Genomic DNA, 27,964 nt, shown 5'->3' with positions numbered 1-27,964 from the left:
CTTTTTGGCAACTGGGTTTTGAAATGCTGTTCCAAATCCTGGATCTCAAACTGAATCAGAGAATTTTACTGGGGATGAGGCAACACTCCCTCCTTTCCTTACTGATCATTCCTTGCCATCTGCAACAGCCACCATTATTTATTTTTTTTTTTAAGCTGTGCTTCATGCAAAAGCTAGCATGAATAACAAATGCAGTGTCAGTACTGGATGGTTAAATAATCAGGAAGACAGAAGGAAAAAAGTGATGTCTGCATTTACCTGACTGGGTTTACAATTAAGTAGTATATTCCTAAGAACCATTGAACAAAATGAACAAAAACACAGCCTTCAGCACAGTCAAGCAGAAAGGATTCCTAAAAGGTTCAAGGCTTGGTTATCTGGTGTGTCAGCTGTGTTAGACAAATCTCTCTTCCCTCTAGCAGAGTGATTTTATTTTCTTTTTAACCAAGAAAAACACAGAAACCAAACTGGCCACCTTGCAAAATTTAGTCTGACTTTGTGCAATTAAGATGGGGTGATTTGGATCAAAATGTTTTGCAGCCAGGGGGCCTAAATAAGTTTGTCTGAAGTCTGGACCCAAATGCTTTGACTTCAAGAGAAGAAACTGGCAGTAAGAAGAAAAATAAACAGTTTGCTGCATTGTTCCAGCAGGCACCAAGGCAGGGCTATGCAGTGCAGCAAGTAGGTGTGATTAGCTCATTTGTCATTAGTTTAAACTAACATGAAGCAGAAAGCAGAAGTCTGAGCACACGGAAACAGCACCCTCCAATTCCGATTAGCCTCTTGTTTATACCACGTTGTGGTAAGCTGGAGGCTGCCTTGGCTCACTTAACCCTTCTGCAGGCGTGAATGTAGTAACTCCTGTCTCCCTCAGAGAAGGGAACAGCTCCCTCCAGAGAGGGTTAGCAAGAGACAGAGAGAACTGATCCTGCAAACTGCCACCGTCACCATGAAGACATCAAATGCTCTCGTTCTCATCTTAGTCCTGCTTTCCATCAGTGCCAGCACAGAATGGCCTACGCACACAGTCTGCAAAGAGGACAACTTGGAAATTCATTACAAAAGCTGCGGTGAGATTCTTAACATTTCCATTTTCCTTTTAGCTGGGCAACAAAGTTGTTCTTAGGCAGTGAGAGAAGCCTATAAACCAGGCAGTGAATGCAAGGGTTACATTCTCAGGCCAGCACTGGGTTTTGCAGCTGGAACATTTTTAGTTTTTCAAATATAATGGGTTTGGTTCTCACACACACAAATCTAACTGGTTTTAGATGGAATATAATAGGAAATAATGTAACCTAATTCAGATTGTTAAATAGCTGCCAAAAATTCAGTTCAGCATGAAAGACAATTAGGATTTTTAACTTGAAGCTCAGTTACAAAAAACAGGAAGACCCTAAATCTTTATCCTTTTTTACCTCTGACACAGACTCTTCAACACACCAATGTGCTGTTTTCTTACCGTGTGGTTAGGCTGTGGTGATGTGCTTTCTGTCTTCCCACTTGGAGTGACAAGGGACCTGGTGTGACAGTGGGAAGGAGTTGCATTCTCAGCAGTTGCCACCATGCTTAGCAAGACCCCAGCAGCAGCACTTAACAGAGGCATTTCCCAGGGACCTCAGGGTTTGTTTGTTCTTTAAATCTGTAGAGAAGAAAAGGAGCAAGTGGCACAGGGATGACTGAAAATGAATTCACTGAATGGTGCCTGCTTTCCACCTCTTGCTTTGCTGGCCTTGTGCCTCTCCTATTGTGCTGATCGGCTTTACAACTGGGACAAAGGGAATTAGATTCACAGACGCCTCATTCATTTTCCGCACGTGATGTGAAAAGTGATTCATGGCAAATGAGCACCCTAGAGTTTGTTTTTCCAATTCATCCAGATACAAAGGCTTTCCTGGGGGGCTTTTTCTCCCCTGTAGCTTTCATGCAGTTTTGCACACCCATTAAAATAAAACCAGTGAGGGACAAGGGAAGTAAATAAATATTTGTAATGCAATTCTTCACTGGCCTGCTCCCAGGAGAACAAAGTCAGGCTTCACATATTATAAATGGGTATACTGCATTAGGAAAATATATAATTAGATATTGAATACGAGCACTGGTATTACCTTTATTCTAAGAATTCGTTGTATAAACAAATTCTGTTCCCTCTACAGGTCTCAGTTAGCATGAGATGCCTTGACACAGGGGCACGGGCTACAGTTTGAGTTGATTCAAACGATGATGAAATTTGTCTGCTGGGCACGTGTCAGTCAGGCATTGCTTCTTACTATGCACACCACTGGACTGACAAACAAAATGTATTTGTTTAGAGCATACATATCACTTGTTTGGTTTGCCACACACAGAAAGGTAACAGGAGGAGTTCATGAGGAGTTCACAGCTTGAGAAGCACAAGCCAGAGATCTCAAGTCAGGTCCCAACACGAGAGTGATTTTCTGTTCTCCTAGGCACAGCTGTGGGAGATGAGAGGATTACACAGACATGGAAGCAATGCAAGAATTAAATCAGATTCCTTGTTTGAAGCCTGATTCTTTGCCCCCTTATAGCTCAGGCAGATTCAGTTGTGGCAGTACTCACAACTGCTCTCAAAGTGTTCTGCCCTGCCTTTTTCCAGAAGCTACCTGTACCTGTAGCACCAGACCAGGAAGCACCATTGGCATCTTAGCCGATCTATCTCATAGTCTGGTAGCTTGCATGAAACAAAACAAACAAAAAAAGTCTTTTGGGATGAGCCAAAAAAATCTATAGAAAGCCTCCTAGATGGGGAGGATAAATCAGAATACAGTCTGTGTTCCCTCTCTTCAGAGAATATACTGCTCTTCCTGAACTCACTGGCCAGCTTGCAACAGTGATCAACCTTTCAGGAGGAGGGAAGCTTTGTCTGCACTTCATTTCACTCTTAACCATCATTTTATGTAAAGAACATAGCTTTTTTCTTTAGCTATGTCCCATCAGCTATTCTCACCAAGGAAGGAAAAGACATGCTAGTGCCTGGATTTGACAAGACCCTCTCCCAACCAACCCTCTCATGAAAACTTTGTAATGTCAGCAGTCACAGCATCAATGCTAGGCAGCTGCCCATACACTTCAGGTGTTTCAAGGGAAGGAGTACCCCAAAACCATAGGGTTGCTCATTCTTCAAGGTGTTAGTGTGAGATTAAAAAAAAGTGGAAGCAGCTTCCTGGCTCACAGACCAGAGCTGGGGAAAAGGAACTATGATAACACATCCTAGCAGCCACAGAAGACATCCCAACAAACTACTGAAGAACATTAATATGCTGCAAAACTAAAACCACACTTATTTTAAGCTGACTCCCCACTGAGGGCACCCAATCCACAAATCAATGTTAGCCCCCCTCCATGAAACTTTCCCACCTGCATGTCCTCTTCATTCTGATACATCCTCAAGGTATCTCCTGATCCACTGAAGACGCCAGAGAATGAGACATTTTGGGATACAATATCAACAGGGAGGTTTCTAGTATGAAATGGGTAAAAAAATCCCTGATGGTTTCGAGAGGGTCAGGATTTCACCACTATTACTGTTACAATAAATTCTACGATGATATCAGTGCAGCAGGGCTGAATCAAGTAAAATCTAAGAAGGTCGGGAGAATTTTAACCAAGTACTTCGCAACTTTATTTCTCAAACTCTATCAGCAGATTAATAGAGTTCAGTCTGAGAGCTTAAAATGGAGGTGTGTGTTCATTTATGCTTTGCAGTTTATCAGATCTTCTCCTATAAGGCAGCAAAACCTGATTAAAGCCAAAAGTAAGAGTTAATATACCAGTGATAAGCATAGCAGAGAAGCTTAGCTGGCTAACTGAAGATAGAGAAAGAATAGCAGTCTTCTATACCCAGGAGCAAGTCCCAATTCCCTGTTGAAAGCACTTGACCTAGCTGCAACCTGCCTCTATAGTGCGGTAGTTTACAGGCATGCATCAACCCCCTCAGTATTACCCCATATTCTGGATCCTACAGAAAGCATCCCCATTCACACCCAGCAGCGTTAGACTAAGCAGTCCAAAAACAGGACCCTAAGGCATGTATCAGAAGAAAGGGCTGGATAAAACCCCAGTGATCAATGTCACTCGCTTGGGGGGAAAATATATCTAAAGGAAATCAGAAGAAAATTCTCAGCAGTAAGACCATTGCAAGAAATTCAGGCTGAGAGATGGGTGGTCTAGAAGTAAATAGACAGTATGCTGCCTCCTCCACATAACCACAGGAGACATAACACCGAGACAGTCTATAAATAGCAAGACATTTCCCATCAGTGCCACTCTTCCTCCCAGGAAGAAGTGACAAAAACGAAGGAAGATCTCAAATGACCACAAATCACTTTAGAAACCTGGGCAGGGATCCTGAGATAAAAGCCACACAGGTTAACATCTCCAGCTGAGAAAAGAGAACCGTAATTGGCAAGTCTATGCAGAGACGTGAAAAGAATCTGCTACACAAATGGCTGATTCCTATCCCTTTTAATTTCACAGTGATTTTTACAGCAACAATGCTTTTGATCTTTCTAGCTACATTTTAAAAGGCAATTCTGTGGGAAGGGAAAGGCAGCAAGGCAGCAGTAACAGAGTGCCCTGAGCAGATTCCAATGGTACTTGATTGTCAGGCATCTAGCTGAAAGTGCAAAGTGCAATGCAGTAAGAAACTACAAAATGTAACTCTTCAATGCATCTACCAGCACCTGCCTCTAGACCATTCACATCAGCTTGTGCCAATTAGCCATGAAAACATCCTTACGAGGTACTGTTCAAATGGGACTCTCTCCATAGGGTAAAGCAGGTGACTGCTACTACAGGTGCATGAAAAGAATTTTACAAGCATTTTTACAGCTCTTTCTTAAAACTTGAGTTGGGCCTGTGTCAACAAATCAGTATTCCAGAATAGCTGTTTTTATTTCAGCCAGCATACCCAGACCAGTGTTCCCAGTGATGAAAAAAGCTCTGTGTGAAGGTTAGGACCTTGAAGGCTTCAGAACTTCTGCTGCCTGAAAATGGAGACTTCTTGACAATGCAGAAAAGGCTACTATTAAGGTAGAAGGGTCCTAGAAAGGGTCTGGAGAGAGCGGACCATTAAGGACTTTGTTTCCTAAGCACAGGAGTAAATAACACAGAATTTCAGAGAGCTTCAGGCCAGCCAAAGCTAAGTCTTGAAGGATATTCCCCAGGCTTTATAAAATGCTGTTCGGAGCATATGGGATTTTTGACTATCAGGCAGAGATGAGCAGATTTCCCAAGTCACGTTTGACTTTTTTTCATCTGAAGCCACTAGCTGAAGTTTTGAGAGGAGGAGGAATCAATCACCATTCATTTCAAACTCCAGAACCTAAACAGAAAACTGACTGTACCCTGTCTTTACAATTTTATCTATCTACAAATTTAAAAACAAACATGTAAACAAATAACAACACTCAGTGATATGGGCAACCATTTGCTATAATTAATGCCTTCTGCTAGACATAGCAGCAGCCTCTCTCGTCCCCTTCAGGGAATTATTTTTACATGCCAATGCCTCTTCCTAAAGAGAGCAGTTAGACTGAACATGTGTTGTCCACTGAGATCCACAACTGCTTGCATAGCTCTATGTCACACTTCAAGCAGGGTTATTTTTATGAAGATTTTTCCTGCCCTACACTGATAGAGTAAAAGAGAGCAGCACTGCCTGCTTTGGTGTGAGCTTGCACTGGATTGCATTTACTGGTAGAGAAAAATCTCATTTGTATTGTTTTTTAAACTTGCAAGCTCAGATTTGGATCTTGCCAGAAAAAGCCCCTTGAAGTCAACAGGGTTGTCCTGGTGCAGAATCTGCCTTGCTCAGATAAGCTGTTAACCCTCCTGTTAAACTCCACTTTAAGGGAACTTCTCAGTGTTGGTTTTTATTTGTTTTGGGAAGGAGGAGGGTTGCTTGTTTGTTAGATTTAAAAGTGGAGACTGATAGGCTGGTTAGATTACATTATCCCAATGATTTGTCTGTCTGTGCTAATAGTTTTGGTCTTATTGGTGTCCCCCTCACACACTCAGGCCCATCATATCCTTTCTCCTACATATAGAGGTCAAATACACTTTCTTTTAAAAATCCTTTTTTCCTTATTTTCTTTTTCTAATAGACAACATAACAGCCATCCTGCTAAATCAACAATACAAACTTGTAAGCAATCCTGCTATGTTGTCATTGCTGCAGCACTAATTTCACAGCATATCCCTTTCTGCTTCTACGTCAACCAAGGCTGCTGGTCCCTTCCTCCCTGGCCACAAACACATGCATCCTTTAGTTAAAGGACAACAGCAATCCGATAGCTTCAGCCAGCAAAGAAATGTCTGCAAAAACTCTCACCTCATGCATCTTCAGGGCAAATGTTCTGCTAGATGCTTGGTGAAAGAAGGCTCTTTTTCCATTATTCTTTGTTTTTTTGGCAGACAGATTGAGCCAGATGCTTCCCTTGGACTTATTTATTTATTTCCCTCAAGCAGTCTCCAGCAATTGCTTCTGCTTCTAAATTATTTAAAGCCACATGACACCAACTCCCCTCTGATCTTTTGTTGCATAGATTGCTAATGGGCAAACAATCAAAGAACTTAAGAATTTCACTTGAAAACATTTTTTTATTTGCTCTGTCCAAGCCATCTTAGTGTCATAGCCTGGCTGCTGCACTCATCTGGTATAGCTTACTTATTCCAGGGGGAAGGCCAGATGTTGACAGGCATATTTCTGGCACTGAATCCTAACAGACTGAAGCTACCATCAGAATCAAGGTAGAATTGATGTGAGTACACATGTAAATTTGCTTTAATTTTGCACGTGTAAAACTTTTAAAAAATTTTTGATCCTTCCAAGAACTGAAATTTCTGAGTCTGTTTCTTTCTCCTCTTCATTAGAAAGGATTAAAACTTTCTTTCCCTATGTGGCCTATGTTTCCCTATGTTAGGTGGTTCTAACTTAATTTTACCTCATTTCAGAGAGAAAAGGGTATTTTGTAAGTTTTAAAATGTAAACAGTAAGGAGGAACAGGATACAATTTCACACCTCTGTGGTACTTTGTTAAAAAAAAAAATAGGTTCAGCATGTAGACTTTGAACCATTTAGCAAAATCAATATTAATGCTTTCAATGAGACTAGTTGTGGAGAAAATTAACCTCAGCTGAACTTTTGCCACCTTGCTTTAAATTTTCCCATCTAATTTAGTTCTCAGAGATTTCCTCATGGTGCCCATTTTTTTCCCACCAAATCAATGAAGGTCCTGCATCACATACTGCAAAAGAAGGTTGTTTGTGACAGCCCATCCTGCTCATCTGCGGCTGCTAAATCTAAAATAACAGATACATTTTCCACCTATTGACTTTTGCCATGTCTTCAGTTGTTGTAGCCACTGAGTCACTAAGCTATCACAAGCAGAAGGGGTAACAAAAATGTGCTCTTCTCTTTGGGAGCAAACAGAAAAACAGGAGAGATGCACCTAAAAAAAAAAAAAAAAAGTGCATTTCACTACAATTAAAAAGTACTGTGGGCAAGGCAGAACCACCATTTGCTACTGAATGCAGAATTTGAGTCTTTATGTTAACACAGCTTTGTTAGCAATGTGATAAAACTGAGACTAACTTCCTGGGTTATATAAAGTCAAAATTATCAAAAGGCACATTCACTGCATCAAGTTAGGAACAAGAACAAGCTCATAAGTGCTCCAGGGCAAAGCTTTCTGTGTAAGTGTATGAAGCATTGCTAGGCTTTCTGGGCATGGCCACATCATCTCATTTAGGGCTGCCATGAAAGCCCCCAAAAAAGCTCTGGACCCTACAATACTTACAGTTTACCAAAGAAAATAGGAAAGAGGTAGGAGGTGTTGCCCAGAGAAGGTGTGGATGCCCCATCCCTGGAAGCATTTAGGGCCAGGCTGGATGGGGCTTTGGACAGGTCTGGTGGGAGGTGTCTCTGCCCATGACAGGGGTTTGGAACTGGATCACCCTTAAGGGCCCTTCCAACCCAAACCAGTCTGTGATTCTATGATCAGCTTCTTGCAGCAATTTAACATCCACCAGCAAAAATACCTAGAATAATCCAAGAAAAATGAAAGTACACCTCAAAAATGCCAAAATGACTTCTGCATTATTGTGTTGGTGTCACTGCAGCAACCTGAAGGGAGCTTATGGCAAACTAACATTTGGAAGGAACAGTAACAACAAGGGACAAGATGCCCAAACACCCTGCAAAGAACCACCATATACCAAACCCCAAACCTCTGATCTGTCATAAATGCTGCTTTTAGACTCAGGAGAGCTGCCGCTTGCCAAAACTAGGATCTTGAAAACTACCACAAGTTAATTCAATGCACCAGTTTCCTCTTCACCTGAAGATGGATGACTCCTGTCAAACGATCCAGTGGCGATTGGGCAGGCGGGAACCCTGCTAGTTTCCTTAGCAGAGGGAGCATGCCATTCTAATTATAGCTTACTGCCACACTCCTGTGGTGGACTTCAACCCATCCTGGGAAAATGGGAACATTCAGTCCATTTATATGCTGCTGATTACTGTTCTGTATAATCAGCAGTGAAGCCTGCTATCCCAGAGCATGGCATGTGTCTAACAGCAGGGCAGCTGCTGGTAATGTTTGGTTCTATTTCTGACACAGGCCTGCAAGTCTGTTGTGAATCCTCAGTCCTAGAGGCAAGCCCTGATACCCAGAGATCTGTCTCAAGCAGAACAATATAAAGAATGATAAAGAAGCACGTGAAGAGAGAAGAGACAGATCTGATTAGGAATACAGGCAGTTACTGTGTGCATCTTACTCATGCAGTGCATGGCATTTTCTTACCAACAGAACAGAAGAACAAAGACTTTCTCTCTAATACATTCCCTGCTGGGCCTAAATTAATGCAGTTCTTTTTTTTTCTTTTTTTTTTTCTTTTTTTTTTTTTTTTTTTGTTAGACTGCTGTAGCTGAAGCCTGCCCTGCCTCCCTTTCTCTCTCAGGCTAACTAGGACAAATCAGGATTATCAAATACAAATGCAGATCTGTGTGTGCTGTCTCTCAAAGCCAGCATCTCTCAGTTTTGCCTTCTTAAACAGGCTTAGACAAAGCTTTGTCATACCACTCAAAGCACAGCAATATCTCCCCACCCACACCTTTCCAAATATCACCACTGGCAAAAGCAAGGAAAGCCTTCATGAACCCTGAGACACTGGGCCTCCCCTCAAGCCCTTGCAAATAGCTTTAACAAGTCTGCTGTCAAGAAAGGTGGTTTGGGCAGGAAAAAGCAGGGAAAATTATGTTTTTGGCAGGGCTGATTTTGGTGCAAGGTAATGACACTCTCATCCCCAGACATAGCCCCAGGCTGTAGAGAGCCCCTCACCTACATTGCCTTTAGAGGCTTCCACCCAGCTCACCACCAGCTCTTTGGCTTGATACTGGGCACATCTCTTCCTCTCTTTGCTATCTGTCACACATCTTTGCTCATGGGCTGAGCCCTCCATCCCACATCTGGTCCCCAAATGCTGTTACTATTGCAGTTATTGCCCCAGCAACACATTTGGAGGTCACCAGCCTTCTGAGTTATCTGGGCATCAGTCATACTCTGCAATGAGCTGTATTTGAATTAGTAAGAGACAAAGCCTTAGTCCTTTATTGAAATTATTTCATAAAATGCTGGAATTACCTGACTCCAAAACTAGGGCCATAAAAACAGGCCAGTAATGCCTTTGCCTTAATCTAACAAAACTATAATTGCTATTTGCATTACCAGTGTTCAGTATTCTTGAGAGAGGAGTGGAAATTATTTAAATATTGCATGAACATTTTTTAACCATATTCTACATTTCTCTTTCTAGTCTTCTAGGGGTTTTTAGCTTACAGACTGTACTGAGACTGATCTTCAGACTCCTCTCTACTGCCACATAGGTCTTATCAGAAAGGAAGCAGAGTTATTGACTGTTAGCCACCTCCAAGAGCTTCAGGTTTAAGCAGACCTCAGAGACCACAAGTTGATAGGACTATTGGCAGTGGGGAATTCCTATGGTCTGTAGCCCCCAGGATGTTAAAGATACATCAGCTATGATTTTCCTGTTCTTAACCTCCGTGTTGCCTAATCATGTCAGAAACATACAGGAGATAAACCATACCATGGCTTCTGCAAAGGAAACCAGTGTGCCTATCTGAACTAAGGAAAAGCCTGGGTGAGTGCTTTGAAAATAAGCATCTTTATGATTAAGTAGCCACAACTGACATGATTCTCAAAATTTATTCTGCTCCACACTGAACAGAGGGTCCCTCTGCTCTTCCCAGCCACGTATGAACATGGCTGCAGCATGCAGTGAAGGCAGACCTGAAGGTACTTCATTAAACTGAAGGCACTCAGGGAAATCTAGACATAGAACTAGAAATCTAATTCAGCTGGTGTTTCTTCCTCAGTACCTCATAAGTAGATTCCACAGTGTCAAATATAACCTTGAGCATTCAGGTTAATTTATTTAAATAGACATTAAAGGGAAAATGTTGAGTGAATACAGAGTGAGATCCCAAACAGTTCCTCATTCTTTCCCCCCCCTTTCATCACCTTGAATGTTGTAAGGACTAATGATTTAATTTTATTAAGAGCTTTGAAGGTGAGGAGTGTTGGGTAATTACTAAATGTTTCTTCCTTGTGCTCATTTCCAGCTCTTCTAGCATCAGTCTGTCCTTGTATGACCCTAACCAAGCCCAGCTATGTCATTCCACTCAATTGTACATCTTTTGTCCTAGAAGTACAATTTCTAAAGACCCAAAGCTTACTAATTTGGAGAGGCTTCTCACCTCTGCAAGAGTTACAGACATGCTCTCCTGCAAGAAAAGCTTGAATGCTTGCTGTTCTTGGTTCGGTCATGCCGCTTATTTTTGTACTCATATAAGAACAGTGGGATTTAAGAGCAAGTTCAGATAAGAGTAAAGCCAGTAGAAGATAGCTAACAGGATGGTGGGTAGAAAGATAAGATAAGACAGGCTGTTCTAGAGCAGCCCAGTAAAGTTCCCATAACAGGTGCTTCCCATCTGATCATGCAGTTTCTGTAATCCCCTGTTAGTGGTCTGCTAACAGCTCTGGCTCTGAAGGACACAGCTGTAGCAGGTTAAGACATTATCAATCCCAGCTGTCCACTTCATCTCCCTGATGAAGATCAACTCCCAGAGAATAGGAGGCTGAACAGACATGTGGGGCAGGCACATGGACAGCCACAGCTCGCAGCCCTGTGTCCTGTTGCACACCCGTGTTCAGCAGGAGGGTGAGCTGGTGGCCCTGCAGCTGCAGTAACCGAGGCATGAAAGCGTGCCCCTGTCTCTGTCAAAGGTACAATGCCTGCAGCCAGGAGGGTCACGTAGATATACCACTGTAAATCTGCCTGAGCTAACTTACCTAGGACACGACCTTCTGCTAAGAAAAGGAGTAGGAAAAGGAGTTCCTGAACTTTTCTTCCTAGAATTTATCTGAGCTTCTAAGCAGTACTAATTGTGTCTGCTCAGTGATCTAGAAACACCCAGCCAACTTCACCACTGCAAGCACCTAACAATATTAAGCCACGCTGAAATTGTGAACTATGGTGCCACACTACAGGTTGTGCATGAGTAAAACCAAGCCAATATTGCAATCAATCTCCAACATAGTACTTGGGAAAGAGTAAAACAGGAGGTATGATACAGGGGTCAGCTGGCACTCCACCTTGTAACTGGTGATCAGATACATCCCAAATTTACCTCCCACAAAGCAGGATTGTACTGCAGAAAATGCTATTCAGTAAAAGCTGTACATTCAGTGTGAGATAAAGCTGAAGGCCCAGCATTAGGCACGGCATTGAGTTCAAACAGCAGGCCTAAGAGATCTTACAGTGCTTCAGATCTTCAGACTGTTTACAAAGGACAAAGATTCGCATCTTTCTGAAGGCAGTTGCTTGAGAGGTTTAGAACTATCTATAGAGAAACTTCAGCCAAATCCTGTTCCTGGGCACCTTCAGGATAGACGAAAATGTTGTAACCCAAGTCTTTCTCACACAGATATACAGAGAAATAAAAAACACAAAAAATATTCCCTCCCCCTCTCTCCCCCCCCTCCCCCCAATAAGCAGATTTTTACTAATAAACCTCTACATGTTTGCAAAATTTCCAGCAACGTTTAAGTGTTGGTAATATATCAAAGCTGAACTGGAAAAGCAAAACTCCGCATTCAGTTGAAGAGTTTCTAGCTTTAATTATGGAAGAGGGAGCAGATTGAAGGGAGTGGGTGGAGGGAAGTCTGGGAACATACAGTACTGTGCACTATGAAATGTTGCAGGGAAGTAGAAGGCTGAAGGGCAGCCCCACGTATTTTAGAGATTTAATGATAAATGTTATTGCTCTGCACATGTGAAAGACATAACTTGTAGTTTTTCAGTCTAACCAGCTCACTTCAGATTGAGGCAACAAGGAAGAGTAAGAATTAAACCTCCGTAAAGAGAGAGACAGTGACTCACAGTTGTGCAACAGAGAAATGGCAATGGCCTTGAGTTGCTTTTGTCACACATGAGGGACTCCTCTACATTTTAAGAAAGGAGTAAGGCACACTACCTTAGTTCACAGCACACAGCTCAATCCACAAACATCTCTGCATATCAAGTAGTTGTTTTTTTTTTTTTTTAAAAAAAAGTATTTATTTAAAAGTATTTAAAAAAAAAAAAAAAAGGAAAAAGGTATTTCCTTTAATTTCCTTTTAGCAGCATCCTTTAGCAACAAAGCCATCCTTTCAATTGATGTCAGCAGGAGTCTGCCATGTACACAATAGTAACCAAGATGTTGGATTGCAAAGTCATCGCCTGAATTTCCACAGGGAGATGGTCAGAAAATTAATTGGAGTTTAATTCACCAGTAGAAAAGTTTGTTTCACAGCAAAATAGTACCAACACAAAATCTGAGTGCTCTCATTCACAAATTTTGCTGGACTACCTCATGTGAGTGTTTTCACACACACTTCTTCACTGGGGATCAGGCAACACGTGCCTCAACACACCAGTGCCCCTCTGTGCTGCACCACCTGTGGTGGAATAGGGGACACCATGGTTATGTTGCACCATGAAATAATTCACCTGGCAAAAAAGCTCAACTCATGAACTAAACTAAAACAGCTCTGAGGTGGAGTTCCTTGTGAGAAATACATGTTTTCCAGGGAGGCTTGGTTTCATGAACACTTTCTTTCCATCCAAACAGTTATGGAAGATAATTTTTCAGCTAAAAACAAAAACAAAACCTTCTAACCCTAATACCTAATACTAATAAATAAATATTTATTTGTTGACTAAAGCACAGCCTCTTTCTCTTGAAAAGAAAAGAGCACTGTATTCATTGCAGTGCCATCTTTGATCACGTTCCCCTCTGAAAATTACGGAACTGGCAATTTTTGTCGTTTGACAACCAGTACAGTTTGTAGGCAACAGTACCCAACGTGCTCAGGATCTGAACAGCTGCTTCCTGAAACTTATCCATGCACCACACACCAAAAACAGAAATGAGAGGGGCTCTTGCAGAAGTCCAGAAGAAAGCGGAAACCAAGCCCTGAGAGGTGGCAAAGACCAGAGGGGAAGCAGGCATAACAGTCCTGGAGAAAAAAAAAAAAAGGAGAAGTTTGACACTCTTTCCATCTGGAGCTGGAAACTGCTCTCCTAGCTGATTGCGACAACTTCTGAAGCTGCAATAACAAAGCAAAAACTGACAGGAACATGGAAAAAGAGGAAAGATCCCCTTCTGACCCCTGTCACACTTGAGTAGCCAATGAACACTCACTCGCCTGTCCCAAGCAGGTCATATAACTGCAGAGACTGGTTTAGTGGTGTGGAAGGAAAAAAAAAAAAAAGCACAGGGATACAGAGCTGTGGGAAATGACTGTGACTTTTGCCTATAACAAACAGTTATTTTAAATTGTCATAAGCTAGGACCTGGGAGATCCTTTTGGACCACACTGACAATCCACATGCTGCAGATTCTGGCTTGAAGATGCCAGGTCCTCCCAGTGCTTTCATTCTTTTCACGCTCGCCTAATAGACAAACAAGCTTCGGTCACCCAGGCTGGTTCCCTGTCAGCTGCTACAGCTGTGGAGCACTGCTGCAAAAACAGGGTCAGACTAGGAGCAAAAAGATGACAGACACATTAGCTCAGACTCGCAGAAGTCACTCATGACTCAAGTTTCACCACAGCACCAAAGTAAAATTCTCCCGACCCATAATTTTCCATTCAGTAAGATGATCACCTCAAAGCACAAGCAATAATAAGTTAGAAACAGAATTCAATTCTCAAGTCTATAATTTGTCACCAACAGCTCTGTGTAAACCATAGAGCCTACAGCTGCTTGTGCGTGTGCTGCAGTTGTGCCTGGGTCCACCCCCACAGCTTCTTGGTTTTCCGCAGAAGCCACCGTGAGGGCCAAGTACGCCTTGAGGCTCTCCTACAGCATACATCCATGAGTTAGATGACATCCAGCCAAACTGGCCACATCTTCCACCTCCAGCCACAGCTCTGGAAACCTCTTGCACGTGCTGCTCATTGCAGCCATGCCAGCAGCAACTGAGCTGTCAGTTGTTGCTGTCACCAGAAAGTGACACATCGGCAAGCCTTCAGGCATAGCGCATAGCCTGGGGAAGGAAGGAAGAAGGTGGAAGCAGGAGGAAAGCAGATGTGTTTGTTCAAGAGTTTTGGAGTCTTGTGCTGAGGAAGGGGCACCATGGAAAGCAGCAAGAAACACATACATCCATGTTGGTAAACTGCTTTAGGGCTCCTTCTGCCCTCAGCTCTGCTAAGGTCTCCAAGAGAAGAAACAAGTTAGAAATATCACACAGTAACAGACCCAGCATGGACCACTGCAGGATCTCAGCAACAAAATTTTGCTTTCGTCTTTGGACCTTCTAATTAACTTCAGGATACAGATTTCCAGACAATCACAAAGCGATCCTGTGATACAAATTCATTAAAAAATTGTTTGTGCTGATGAAGGAATGGTGACACACAGAACCTACAAACAGCAGTGCTAGGACTTCAGTGTCAAATGAGTACAGACAACACACCTCTATGGGGAATTTGCTTTCCCTGAACTTGGTCAAATTTTCCACCCAGCAGGTTGTAGCCACATGCAGGCTATCATCTGAACGTGTTTCAGATTGAAGTGGCAGGAAGGACAGACAGAAGTAGCTAGTAAACATGGCATGTAGGAGCTTTGAGCCCATCTTGGAACATTTCTAGGAAATCAGTAATATTTTGTTTGTTTGTTTCTTTTTAAAGCACTTTGTAGTTTTATTGCTCTTGTTACCCATTGCTTTCTATTTCCTGACAGATCCCCAGCAAGACTTTGCTTTCAGCATTGACCGTTGTTCTGATGTTGCAACCCACACCTTTAATGTCAGAGCTGCCATGGTCCTAAGTAAGTGAATCACTATTTCCTTGTGCCAAAAGCAGGTAATTCACCTGTAAGTGCTGATATTAAGTAAGCAAGGGCAACAACCTCTGATAAAATAAAAATGGGCTTCATTTCTGGGAAGTTTCAAAACCTGCTTGAGGCTAGAGAAATGGCAGTTCTGTTACCAGCTCTGCCTCAGACAATGTATTCAGCCCTCATGCCCTATCCCTCTCCTACTCTTCATATGTACATATGAGCAGCCAAGGTGGGGGCTGGCTCTAGAGCTTGTCTTCAGAAAGAATTCGTTTGGGAAAAGTCCTGCTGAATGAGATGGCTACAGCACCCACAATCTCGTGTCAGCACCAGCAGTGCTTCCCAAATTGCCAAGGCTTACCCTTGCACCTTCTTGCAGCCCTGTTGGCCCCAAGTTCACCTTGAACCTCTACTGCTACAACAAATATGAGACTGTGCTGCTGTATACTCCTTCTCTGAACAGGAGTTTATGCGCCAAGCATCTTTTAACACTTAGGAATGCTTCCTTACATGTAAAGGTCATCCTCCTGACGGATGTGCTGCCCTTTTCCCTGGAGCACCTGTTATCAGATGGTTGCAAAGTTAAACAAGCCTGCACACCACATTATAGGCGTTTGCAAATACCTTTCCACCAACTCAGATTACAGGGCCTCCCTCTAGATCTGGTAGCCTCCTAGCACTACTTATCTGCCATGCTGGTCCCTGACACAGGGCAACCATTCCAAGCCAGATATTCAGCCACAGGCTGCTCCAAGGGGCACACTGGACATGGCCACACTGCTAGGGACAGAAGGGAAAAAAGAGTTTAGGTGTGTGGACACATGCTTTCCTATGCCACTTGGTCTCAGGATCAGAGAATTGTCATGGGCTTAATTTACAATAAAAATATAAGCTATGCCTCTCGTTGTATCTACCTTGAGAGACTTGGAGACCTGCTCCTGAAACATGTACATGTATTTCTAAGTATCAAGAATCCTCAGTGAAGGGAAAATGTTTAATGGCTTAAAAACTGGAGGGGAGGATGGGGTGAATGGAAAATAAATTAAAGCTGTTTACTCTTGCACTTTTTCTGAACACTCCATCCTTCTTTCTGTGTAGGACACAGCATTAAGGAACTGTACGTCAAGGCTGATCTGATCATAGGTGGGAAGACCGTTCTAAGCTACTCAGACACACTTTGCGAGCCTGGTCATTCTCAGCTTATTTTCTGCGGAAAGAAGAAAGGAGGTAATTTAGGTAGCACTCTGAAATGTTTGATGGCTACTGAATACTCCAACCAGGATGCACCTGCTGTGCCGCTGAACGCACCAATACATCATAATGTTCTGTTTACTTCAACAGCATGTTAATGGATGACAGAAACACAGTAGGACAGAGATGTTTTAATTTTAGAGCCTGCATTTCCTTAACCTGTTTGCTTGCTTTTCTTTTAATCACAGAATATTGCGCACACATGGGATTTCACATCCATAAAAAATAAGTTTAGTAATGTGTCCACATCCAACTGCAGAGAGGTTCATAAGCCCTATTTATAGCCACATGGTTGTCATGTGAGCAAAAAGTACTACAGAACTAGCCTTTATTTTTGTCAGAGGAAGGGCTGAGCAAACAAACAAGGCATTCTGAACACGTTCTTTACTATTAAGCAACTAACACATCCTGTCCTTAATGGCAGTTCCTAACACACTTTAAGGACTATGCTTGAATAAGGATCTTTGGATCAAGATAGTATTTGATACCATCTCTGCTTTGCACCTTGTTTCTGCCTACTGTGTGACTATGCTGCAGTTGGATGAATACAGCTCATGCCAGTCAAGCTGCCGGCCAACAGCTGCCAGCCTCACACTAGTTGGTTTACAGCAGCATTAGCTGACCCCAAAAAACAGGCATTGTTGTTTTCATGGGGGCCTGTGCACCTCAAGGTCCTTCTGCCATGATCCAGGCCAGGTAGTGCAAAGCTAGCCACAATATGTCCAGAAAGAGCTATGGTCATGTCTCTGGACTGTGAAATTCACGTATCTTAAACAGTCATTTTGAAATCCCTCTCACATCATGATTGTCCTTTATGTTGATTTTAAAACAAAGAGGTGGAACTATAGGGAAGTCTGCCACAGAGCTCTTAGAGAATCAGTTAGTTTCAGGAGCTCCACTTTCCTTCCATTCATTTACATCTCCATCATGATAATGCTGCAACAATTCATGTGCAAGGGCTAGGAGTCTGACAATCAAGCGCAACACTATTGCTATGACTGCCCCTGGAAAATTACTAAAACATTTCATGCAGTATAGAAATATCACAAAGAATAATAGAGAAATGCTGCATGAGCAACCAATTATGTAAATCCCATAAGCCAGATAGACACACGCACAAAAAAAGAAAGTTTTAGAGGTTTCTTCAATTGTGTATTAAATTATAAGAAAAAAATAACTACCACAGACCTCACGAAAAACTACCTTGTTTTCATGAAGTACTTAATAACATCCTTTAGAGAACACATTAAGAAGTGGAGCCAGTCCTGAGTAGAGCACAAACTGCCCTTCACACGTTAAGCTACAAAGCCAAAACCTCCTGGGGTTTCCAATTCTCTTAATCTTAGACTGACAGGTGATTGTTTCTACTAATTGAAGCACACAATGATATAAAGCCATAGTTGACTGGTGAAATAATATTACGTATCTTTGTTTAGAAGCATCCCTAAGTTGATTTGAGGACCTCTGCACCTCTATCGTGTTCAGTAGCTATTTTTATTTAGTAATTAAATCGCAGTGGGAAAGAAGTGAACTTTCTCAGACTAAGGTTCAAACTGAAAGCATGGTATTTCTTAATTAGTTGACATTTGATTCTAACCCATGTTTTAGAAAGTGTGCTCAATACCTGTTTGAGGCAATTCAGCACAACCATATTTTGACCATATTAGTACAACTGTAAATCTGACCACAAAAGACAATATTGTGAATGGTCAAGTATGCAGCCTAGCAAAAGTGAAGGGTAGATGACTCTTAACAATGGAAGCTTTGCGTGCAGAGCTATGTTTCCATGTTGTATGGACAGCACTTCCAACATTAGTCAAATCTGACATGAGCTTAAATAAAGTTCTACACACAGCATGCTTGCCTACCACAAGAAGGACAAAAATTACCTCTGCCTCCCTCTTCCAAAGTGACAAATAACATAAAATAAAAGTTCTATTGCAGATTTTGTTGGTCCACTGGCATGCACAAGCAGAGAGGAAGTTACAAGGAAGAGAGATTTGTAAGAGATGGATTTGGCAAAGTTTTGGATGTTGCCTCCCCCCAAGTATAATAATTATATACCATACCTAATATGGCTGCAGGTTTCATGTTCATCGTAATCATACTATTTACGTTAAACAAACCTCACATCTGGCACAGCTCACTGGGAATCCCAAAAAGGATTGCAGGTTTTTGTTTGAGTTATATCCCTGTTGAGAAGTTGCAAGCTCAAAGGTTGCAAGGAAATAGGCCATTGTTCACTTAAGAACAGCAATAACAAAAAAAGAAAAACAACTGCTAAATTCTTTGTGGTATAACACGAGCTCAGCTCTTCCTTTATTTTAATAGAAAGTGGTTATTCTCCACTTCCTCTAAAGAAAATAGTTACATAAGATTTAACAGATTTCTCAATGCAATCACTAAAATCAGAGAAAGAGACCTAGCGTGGTAATATTTAGCAGCGTGCCAACCACAACTTGCAGGCTTCAACAAAACTTCCTGGTGAAAGATGCTAGCATACTCTGCAAGTTTGCAACTTTTCTTTCAGCCCCAACTGAAGAAAGCACGAGAGAACTGGCACGATTCCCTGTGCACACTCTCAAAACAATACAAGAACACCACTGACTTTAGACCTCCACTCTACGCATTATTGCTTCTTCTGCTAGGTTTTACAGTGAGTGTTTCCAAAAGAGTATTCATGAATAAAAATAGAGAACAAGGCATAAATTACAGAACTGGGTATCACTTTGGGAGTTTAGATACATTTTTTTTTTTTCCAAGAAAGCAGCTACACCACAAAGCTAGGTCTTGTACTGATATACAATGCCATCTTGCTTAGCCCCTTCATATCACTTTTTCCTCCCCAGTAAAGAGAGTGGATGTTTCTCATCCAGCTATGTATTTATATACATTTTTCTCACTCAACTGTATATCTATAGCTGGCAGTTATTCAGATCATTCCTGCATCCCTGAAACTCACAAAAGTTTTGTGTCAATTGCATGGGCGCAAGATCGTGTCCTAGAAGAACTCCAACATGGAGCATTTAAGTTCTAAAAAGATTTAAAACATAGAAAAAGAAGAGGTGGGTGCAGATGTACAGGGCCTTTATATAGTACAAGAGTGTGAGAACGTTTAAGATTTTCAGTGCAAGGAAGATTTGAGAAAGAGGAGTGAGAATTTCATTATAGGTGTTTTGTCAGGAATGAGAAGCATCTTCGTGGTAAATGGTAACTAGTAAGTTGAAGTAATTCTCGGGAAGTTCTTACACATTTGAAAGCTCTGCGTCAAACTGAAAGCTACCAGAGGCCTGTTCACTGACAGGGAAAAGGACTAAGTTACTTTTGGTAGAAATAGTAGAGGAAAGCTAATACAAATACAGTAATATTACCTTGAATCAATGGTGCATTAGAAATGTTTCCCAGGATGCTCTATAGAAATCACATTCAGTTAAGTCTTTAAGGAGAAGAGCTGAACATGGAAGGCAGGCTAAAAGCACATCACTGATGACAGCACACGTTATAGGTGCTATAACTTACCAGACTAATAATGACATAGGGGACCTTTAATTAGGAAAAATGTAGTCATGATTTATGCTGTTCCCAATAATGTAAATATAGTCATGCATTTGTGCAACTACAAAAGCATCTGGGCTTGCTCTGTGAAGACCACAGAATTCTTTCAATGAGCTTGGCTCAGTGTTTGTGACAGTTACAGCCACTGAAACAGATGTGTTCATCCTCTTTCAATGTAGGAATGCAAAAGAGTATATGAGTATACGAAGGATGCTGTGATAAACTACAGCCCTTAAAGCCTTGGAGAATGTTTACACTTCTGGAACTGCAGCAGAAATCTCCATGTGAGAGGAACACAGAATGGGCTGTGAGAAGCCTGATCCAGACAATTTAGGCACCAAGAAGATTGCTATAGTCAGAAATGAGTATGAACAATAAAATTCACAGATCTACGGTTCTATATTATTTCATAGCAGGTCTCAACTAAATGAAAAGTAAAGCTGCTTTTGCTTTCCCATCAGAATATACATGCAAAGCAGCACAGTCCTTTTTCACAGTTACTGAAGCAAGGAGGGTCACAGGAGCTTTCTGTGGGCCTGCTACAGAACCACACAATGGTTGACACTGGAAGGGATCTCTGGAGATCATCTAGTCCAATCCCCCTGCTCGAGCAGGTTGCCCATGACCACATCCAGGTAGCTTTAGAATGTCCCACAGGATGGAGACTCTGCAACCTCTCTGGGCAGCCTGTGCCAGAGGTCAGTCACTCTCACAGCACAGAAGTGCTTCCTGATGTTCAGACAGCACCTCCTCTGTTTCAGGTTGTGCCCATTGTTTCTTGTCCTGTCACTGGACACCAATGGAAAGAGCCTGGCTCCCTCCCATGTTTGTTACGGAACAAATACGGAGCTACCACAAGTCAGAGCAATCAAAGAAAACAGGGAGAGGTGAGGCAGAGCCCTAAGTCTGCCTTCATCTAACTGATGTAATCATTACTTTGTCATAGCAAAGAGGGACAAAATGGCTTCTGCCTGTAGCAAAGGAGAGATCAGCATTGCCATCCTTTCTGAAAAAAAAAATATATGGCCTGATGACTTCTATTTCATTTTGACATATAGGTTTTGCAGAGCTTGGATACTGTTTCTCTGCATTTAGAATCTGGACAGCTTTCCAACAGCCTAGGTGAGACACTAAAGAACTACATGATCCAAGCCGAGTTTCCATATCCCAGAAGAAAAGGATTTCAGGGAAAGGCAATTGTTCACAGCCCAGTTTACTCTCTCTCCTCCTCTGCTGTCATCCAAGATGTGCTAAATTCAGAGATGACTGAAGGAGGGACAGATAAGGCCCATTTTAGGCCCTCTACTGAAAGCAAGTGCATATAAACCATGAGCCATACCAATGCAGGGTCCGCACCACTCTGGGGGTGCAGCTCACAACATGCCTTAGCTCACATCCACACACGTACATGTACATCCCAAGTCCCAAGAGAGTCACTCATCACATAAGTCGTGCAGTAAGCAATGCCTTTAACTCCTATTTAGGCTCTAGTAAGTTGTGAACTGAGAAGTGGGCTGTGCTGTATTTTTAAGATTCTTGAGTCACCACTCTCTGCCGCGGAGATGTGTCAGACTCCAGGGCTTTCTTCATGCACAGAAGCAAGCAGTGATGGCAACTGCTCTTTGAATAAAAGACTTCTTGGTGTCTGGGTGAGGTGGCCAGGGAAGCAGAGGGGAAGGAAAACAGTCTGAGTGCTATAATGCAGTTGATCAGTTTTGGAGTGAGAAGCCAGAATGTACTGATTCTATTCAATTTGGGTATTATTTTTTTTCAGGGAGACACTGGGAAGTCCTGCTTTTCTCCACCCCCCAGAATCATCAGGGCATTACATTTAACAAACTTCTCATTAATACAAAGCTGTGGGACACTGGTGATGTCTCAGGTTTCTGCTACTCATTTCCTAGTGCATATTATAGTTATGATTCTTTAATTTAAGTTTGTTAAATGAAGGCATTGACTAGAAGACATTCTGTACACTTATTTCCATTTCAGATACCTATTGCATGGTGGGATGGACCATATGACAATCATGTGACAAATCTTTTGTCCACCCTTTAACAAGGAACAGTTAAAGCAACGCAGAGATACTGGACTAAAACAACTCTCTAGGATTGACAAGCATCAAAATGCCAGCACATGCTCAAACACGATGAAACACTTACTCCTCTGTCACTGTCAAAGTAAAGAATATTTCATGACACCTACAAAAGAGAATCCTTAAACAGTTCTTAGTTTTCCATGACTTCTGTAGGGCAAGTTGTGCAAGAAATTCTGTACCAAAACATCTACGAATTTTATTTTCAGTCAAGTCTACACAGTTTGGCCCAGTAAGCTATGAAAAAGTAGGAGGAACTGCAGAACAGCTTGTGAATTCTGTCCATTAATGCTAAAGTTGCCCTTTCTTCCACAGTGAAGAGCAAGCATGTCTTGCAATTAAGGACATGGAGATTGGAAGGTGCAACTCCTGGGCTCCATTCCAGTCACCGACACAACTCACGATGGCTTTAGCACATCATGTAACTTCTTGGTGAATGCTCTCTCAGTGAGATAGACATGTTCTTATTACTTTAAGGTCATGTTCAGCAAGCAGTCAGAACTCTACACCTACAGAAACACTCAGCTCAGATTTACCATTCTGCTAATTCTAAGCAAAAAGTACAGCTCAACTGTTGAATCCCCAGGTGTTTAACAGATCATGCTAAAGGGCTCGTGTCTAGCAATTTCCTGCTCCCCTTTCATTTCCCCATTTGCAGGATGCATGCTGACATACGGACACCCACCTGGTTGTGCAAAGCCGGGCCCCCCTCCTTTATCTTCTTGAGCCCAGGCTCTGCCTTCCCCATAAGGCAGTACACGTCCTGACATTTCTTTCAAGAGGGCTGTTGCAAGACTGTGTATTGAGCACTTCGCAGTTCTGTAACACTTGTCACTGGAGCACTTTGAAGTGCTATTACCAAAAAAAAAAAAAAAATGTCTATCAGCTGCTTGTTTCCTTCATGTGCTGTGTGGTGTCTAACCACCCATCATTTCTGCTTTTCAGAACACCTCTACTATGAGGGACCTGTCACACTGGGGATCAAAGAAATCCCACAGGTAAGATTGCCACAGCTGTGCTCTCAAGCAGAAGGGCTTTCTGGATGAGGTGTAGTCCTCTGACCATAAGCAACAGCAGCAGGATATTACAAGCTTCCCCAGCTGGCACACTGCATCATGGCTAATCTTTGTCAACATGAAATTAAGGGGCTTTGTTTAAAAAGCAACAAAGACACCATTATCCAGAGACAGCCAGGCTTTCTTCAAATAGGAGATCCCCTCTACCAGCACTAACTCACACAGACATACAGTTCTTTAGTAGACTTTTCTTCTATTTATCTTAAACCGGCAACAAACAATGCAGCTTCAAGTGACTCCTGAGAGACTAAAGCTGCAGTTCAACTCACTCCTTGCTGTGCTGAATAATTTGGAGAGTCTCATTCATCCTCACAGACTATAAAGGCAATTTGGATAACTATTGCAATTGCATGCATTTCACTGTACGTATATAGTTTTAGGTAGAGACAGATTTCTTCTAAGCTACAAATAAAAGTCCAAGTTATGAGACCAAGAGCACTTTAAGGTTCCACGAGGCCAGAGAATAAGAGATAAATCTCTTAGAAGGCTGAGAAAGCAGGCAATGCTTAGGCATTGCTCTTACTGAGTTGCTTGGTTGTCCATTATAGATGCTGTTTACAAGCAGTCTTCACACTCAGCCAGGTCTCCTTCCTAAACCTCAACCAAATCACATTGCAAAGCTAGATAGGTTTTAAATGCTGAAAGCAATGTGGTCTGTCGTAACCAGGCACGACCACCGCACAGAGGAATACCCAAGTTTGTATCACTCAGCATCCTGCTCCAAGAGCAGCTTTTCTGACATACTAATGACACTTCTGTAGTAAAGGCTCTAAAGAAACTTAGACACAGGTCTCCAGACAAGGAGAAAGCCTTGAAAACATCCACACAGAGCAGCAGAACTCCAATCGTGGGCAAATTAGCTGAATTTGGAGCCAGAAACATTAAGACTGTTCACTATCTTGTTTTAATAACAATTTTTACCCATGAGGAAATAATTATTCTGGAGAATGAAAAAAATCTAGTCACTAATGAGCAATGGAAATGAGTTATTAAAAACTCACTTCCATGAATAAAACTATAAACTTTTGGAGAATTAACATGCTTGTGAGAAAGGGAATAGGAAGCCTTCACTGCTAATTAATTGATCAGGCAAATAATGCCATTCTTCCATGCAGCAATCAGCTTCTGCTCATTACAGAGAAGTCTCATCTGACCAGCCCAAGGGACCCTTAGACAATCTGTACAGCAATTACAACAAGGCTGTATTCTCATGAGCATGTTGCCATTGGGCCTCTCTCTAAATTTGGATGTTACACTTAGCTTGATACTCTCTGTGAGGAAAGATGGCAGATATTGCCTTTGAAATCCCATGGTAAAAGGAGAATGGCAAGGAGCACAATTAATTCTAGCTGTACCTCCTTCTGCTTCACAACCAGAGAAGTCCTGAGCAGGGCAAGAACTTCCTATGGTTCAAGGCCAGGAGGCCACTGATGCCAAGTTCTCCACTTCTGCTGGTTTGCCTTCCCCCAGGTTTTGCTCCCTTACAAAATCCAGAGAAAACAAATGCCACAGTGCTAGCAACCCAGCATCACAGAACAGTTGAGGTTGGAAGGGGCCTCTGGACATCTTGTCTCAGGCTGATCCCCTCCTCAAGCATGGTCACCTAAAGCACATCACACAGGATCACATCCAGGTGGGTTTTGAATATTTCCAGAGAAGGAGACTCCACACACTCTCCATGTAACTTGTTCCAGTGCTCTGCCATGCTCACAGTAGTTTTTTTTCAAGAGGATGAAATTTCATTCACCTCTTCTGAATCTCGTAGGTGAGCCTTGACACCTCCCTGCCCACTGCATCTCCAGACACCTGGAGAGAGCAGTTATGACCAACACAAAAAAGCCATGGCACCTTTAAGGCTGAGATTTTTGCCCTTCAATACAAGTTCTGTGCCTAAAAAAAAAGATACTAGTATTTACCTCACAATTTGAAGTTAAACTACCACTTGTTTTACTGAATATGAGTTCATCACAGTTTGACTCATCTATACACACATCCCCGAGATGCCATCTTTTACAGAAATTCATACGCATCAATAATGGTGTACACGGTGAACAAGATCCAAGAAAGAAGGGCCAGACAGACAACTGAGCACCTCTTCCCCTTCCAGTTACTAAACAGCACAGGCCATACTGTGCTTGCTCACAAGAAACATGAGAAACAATACAGATTTAAATGGATTTTTTATGCATCAAAACATTTCATTTCCCCCATTGTTTTAATTTTGAACTTGTGCTGTCAGCATTGATATTTCTGAAGAGCATATTTTGGCAGAAACTATGGGCAACTCCTTTACCAGCTGAAACATTTGGACAGGAAACATTTCAGAGAAACTTGATGGGAAAAGTATTATTTTGTTTCTAGGAAAATGACTCGCTCATAGAAACTGAAGCAATTATTTACTACTCGTGGACTAATCTCTTGCTTTGTGTTTGTTTCATACAGGGAGACTACACTGTTTCAGCAAGGCTGACTAATGAAGATCATGTCACTATTGCTTGTGCTGATTTTACTGTGAAAAATTATTTAGATTATTATTAGCAACTAAAATAACGTACCCAGACCAATTTCATTAAAGCTACAGATTACCAAAACTATTCAAGCCAATTGAATTGCTTGCATGCTGCAATAATTCTGAAGGAAATAATTCCCATATGGTGGTTCTGATGCTGTTCCTCTTTATAATTCAGTTTTCAAGAAGTCAGTAGACCCTCTAGTGGTAATTTTATCTCTAAATGCACACTGTAGCCCACTTTTTGCTTTTAATACATACAGCTGCAAATAGAAAGCATTTGATACCAACGTTCTCATCTCACGATGAAAATAGGATGAGGCAGAACAGGCGAGAGCCAAAACAGTTTTTGCAGTAAGCTATGGAGGTATCCATTTCTAACACAGGCTAAAGAAGATTTTCATATGTATTATGTAGTTACACCCCTCAATGCTTTCAATCTTCCCTGAGGCCTGTCTGGAGCCTCTGATTGTATAGATTTTGTTATAACTACAGAACAAAAACATGATGAATGTGCCTCTTTTCAGCACTCCATGTCCAGTCATGGTATTGATATTACTTCAGGATTCAGGACTCTACATGCATTTGTTTGTTCATCAATGTTTTTGTGATATGCAAATTGTTCTATTTCTTATCTATGTGCTTATCTTGCTTCTTGATCAATTTGTAATAAAAGAAAATTTTCGTCATGATTCTGGGATCATTCCAAAACTCAAAAGGGGAAAAAAAAACTACCCACAAACTTGGGAGGGAAAGAGCAACCAAGGGGGAATATTGAAGGAAATAATTTGAATGAGCATGTTCCTTTATTTTTTTTTTTAATATGAAACATGAGTTATGCTGATACACATTTTATGTCAGCAGAGGACAGACTGTTCTTTGCTTTGAGCAAAGAGCAGTATGAGAAGTAAACACAACTTATACTACCAGCCACAGCACACCCCCAAACTTCTCATTCCAGGAGCCTCTGCAGCTGGCATAGCTGATGGGTAGGTAGATAGCCAAGCATAGGGAAAACACCTGGGCTCAGGAGCTTGGGTTGGAGAATGTGGACCTAGAAACCTGTTTGGGGGACTGGAGAAGTAGGAGAAGGATCAAGAGTGGGTTTGAATGTTCATTTTGAGAGGTAGGGACATGAATCAGAGCCACAGGAAGGTGCTGGAGCTGAGCACAGGTTCACAAGGTAATAAGCATGGTGCTGCATGCCTCACCTTAGCATGCTTCGCCAAGGGCAGCAGGGGCTGTGGCTCACAGCTGGCCACACAGGAGCTCTGACACACACGGTCTCTGTCCTACACACCCACACACTTGTGGCACAAATAAATTCCTGAGCAGCAAGAGCATCCCTGCTGCACAGATAACCAACACTGCAGAGCAACCAACAGCTGGCAGGCAAGGGATAGTCCCTTGCTTCCCTCCTGCACAGTGAAAATCTCACCTGCCATCCCAAAGGTGAGCAAGTCCTTGAGGCCTAACTTGTGTTAGGCAGGCTCATCTCTGCTGAACATGAACCAGCAAGCGCCACAATATGGGATAAGACAGAACAACATCCTGTGGTTTCAGCCCATTTTTATTAAAGCCTGATTTGGGGAGGAGAAAAAAATGCTGGAAGTTCCCATTACAGCTTTGTCCACCACTTCCCAGATCAGGATTCAGCTCTAATACACTGATACTCCTTTAGAAGTAGTTTGTCCAAGTCATCACAGTTGCTACGTTTTATGTTTTCATAACTAATAAAACTGTACCACAACACAGATACAAGCTCAGTTTCTCTTCACCTCAATAGTTTAGGTTCACCTCTCCCTATGATTCCCATATCAGAAGAGACAGACCTTAAGATGAAATGAACAAAGCTGCATTTAGCAGTAGTACTTGCACAAGAGTCTGCTTGCTCAGCTCCCTTCCACTGCAACTCCAGAACAAAAGCCTGAGTAAAACTCAAATGCCAGCCACCAAGCCTCTTGGTCTTTTTTTCTGATGAAAGATTCACCAGGTGGAAAACAAACCTCCACTAGTTTAAACTCTTATGCTTTAAAAATAATAAAAAAATCTCATAAT

At 42.0% G+C, this 27,964-nt stretch overlaps 1 protein-coding gene across 1 annotated transcript; it reads left to right on the top strand.

Moving 5' to 3' along the window:
* The first annotated feature begins 743 nt into the window (after positions 1-743).
* On the top strand, positions 744-26,598 carry LY86 (lymphocyte antigen 86). The gene is made up of 5 exons (XM_068670795.1): positions 744-1,070; positions 15,325-15,411; positions 16,519-16,647; positions 23,267-23,319; positions 25,840-26,598. The coding sequence occupies exons 1-5, from the start codon at positions 950-952 to the stop codon at positions 25,933-25,935; spliced, it is 486 nt and encodes a 161-aa protein (XP_068526896.1). The 5' UTR covers positions 744-949; the 3' UTR covers positions 25,936-26,598.
* Positions 26,599-27,964: the final 1,366 nt, after the last annotated feature.

Source organism: Anas acuta, chromosome 2 (genome assembly GCF_963932015.1).
Source record: "Anas acuta chromosome 2, bAnaAcu1.1, whole genome shotgun sequence".
In the NCBI taxonomy this organism is placed as follows: domain Eukaryota; kingdom Metazoa; phylum Chordata; class Aves; order Anseriformes; family Anatidae; genus Anas; species Anas acuta.
Note: the sequence above shows the minus strand (reverse complement) of the source record. Positions and strands in the feature narration are given on the sequence as shown.

Coding starts and splice junctions, on each gene's coding strand:
- LY86 (XM_068670795.1), top strand. CDS start 950: ATGAAGACATCAAATGCTCTCGTTCTCATCTTAGTCCTGCTTTCCATC. Junction 1,071..15,324: donor AATTCATTACAAAAGCTGCG/GTGAGATTCTTA, acceptor ATTTCCTGACAG/ATCCCCAGCAAGACTTTGCT. Junction 16,648..23,266: donor CTGCGGAAAGAAGAAAGGAG/GTAATTTAGGTA, acceptor TCTGCTTTTCAG/AACACCTCTACTATGAGGGA.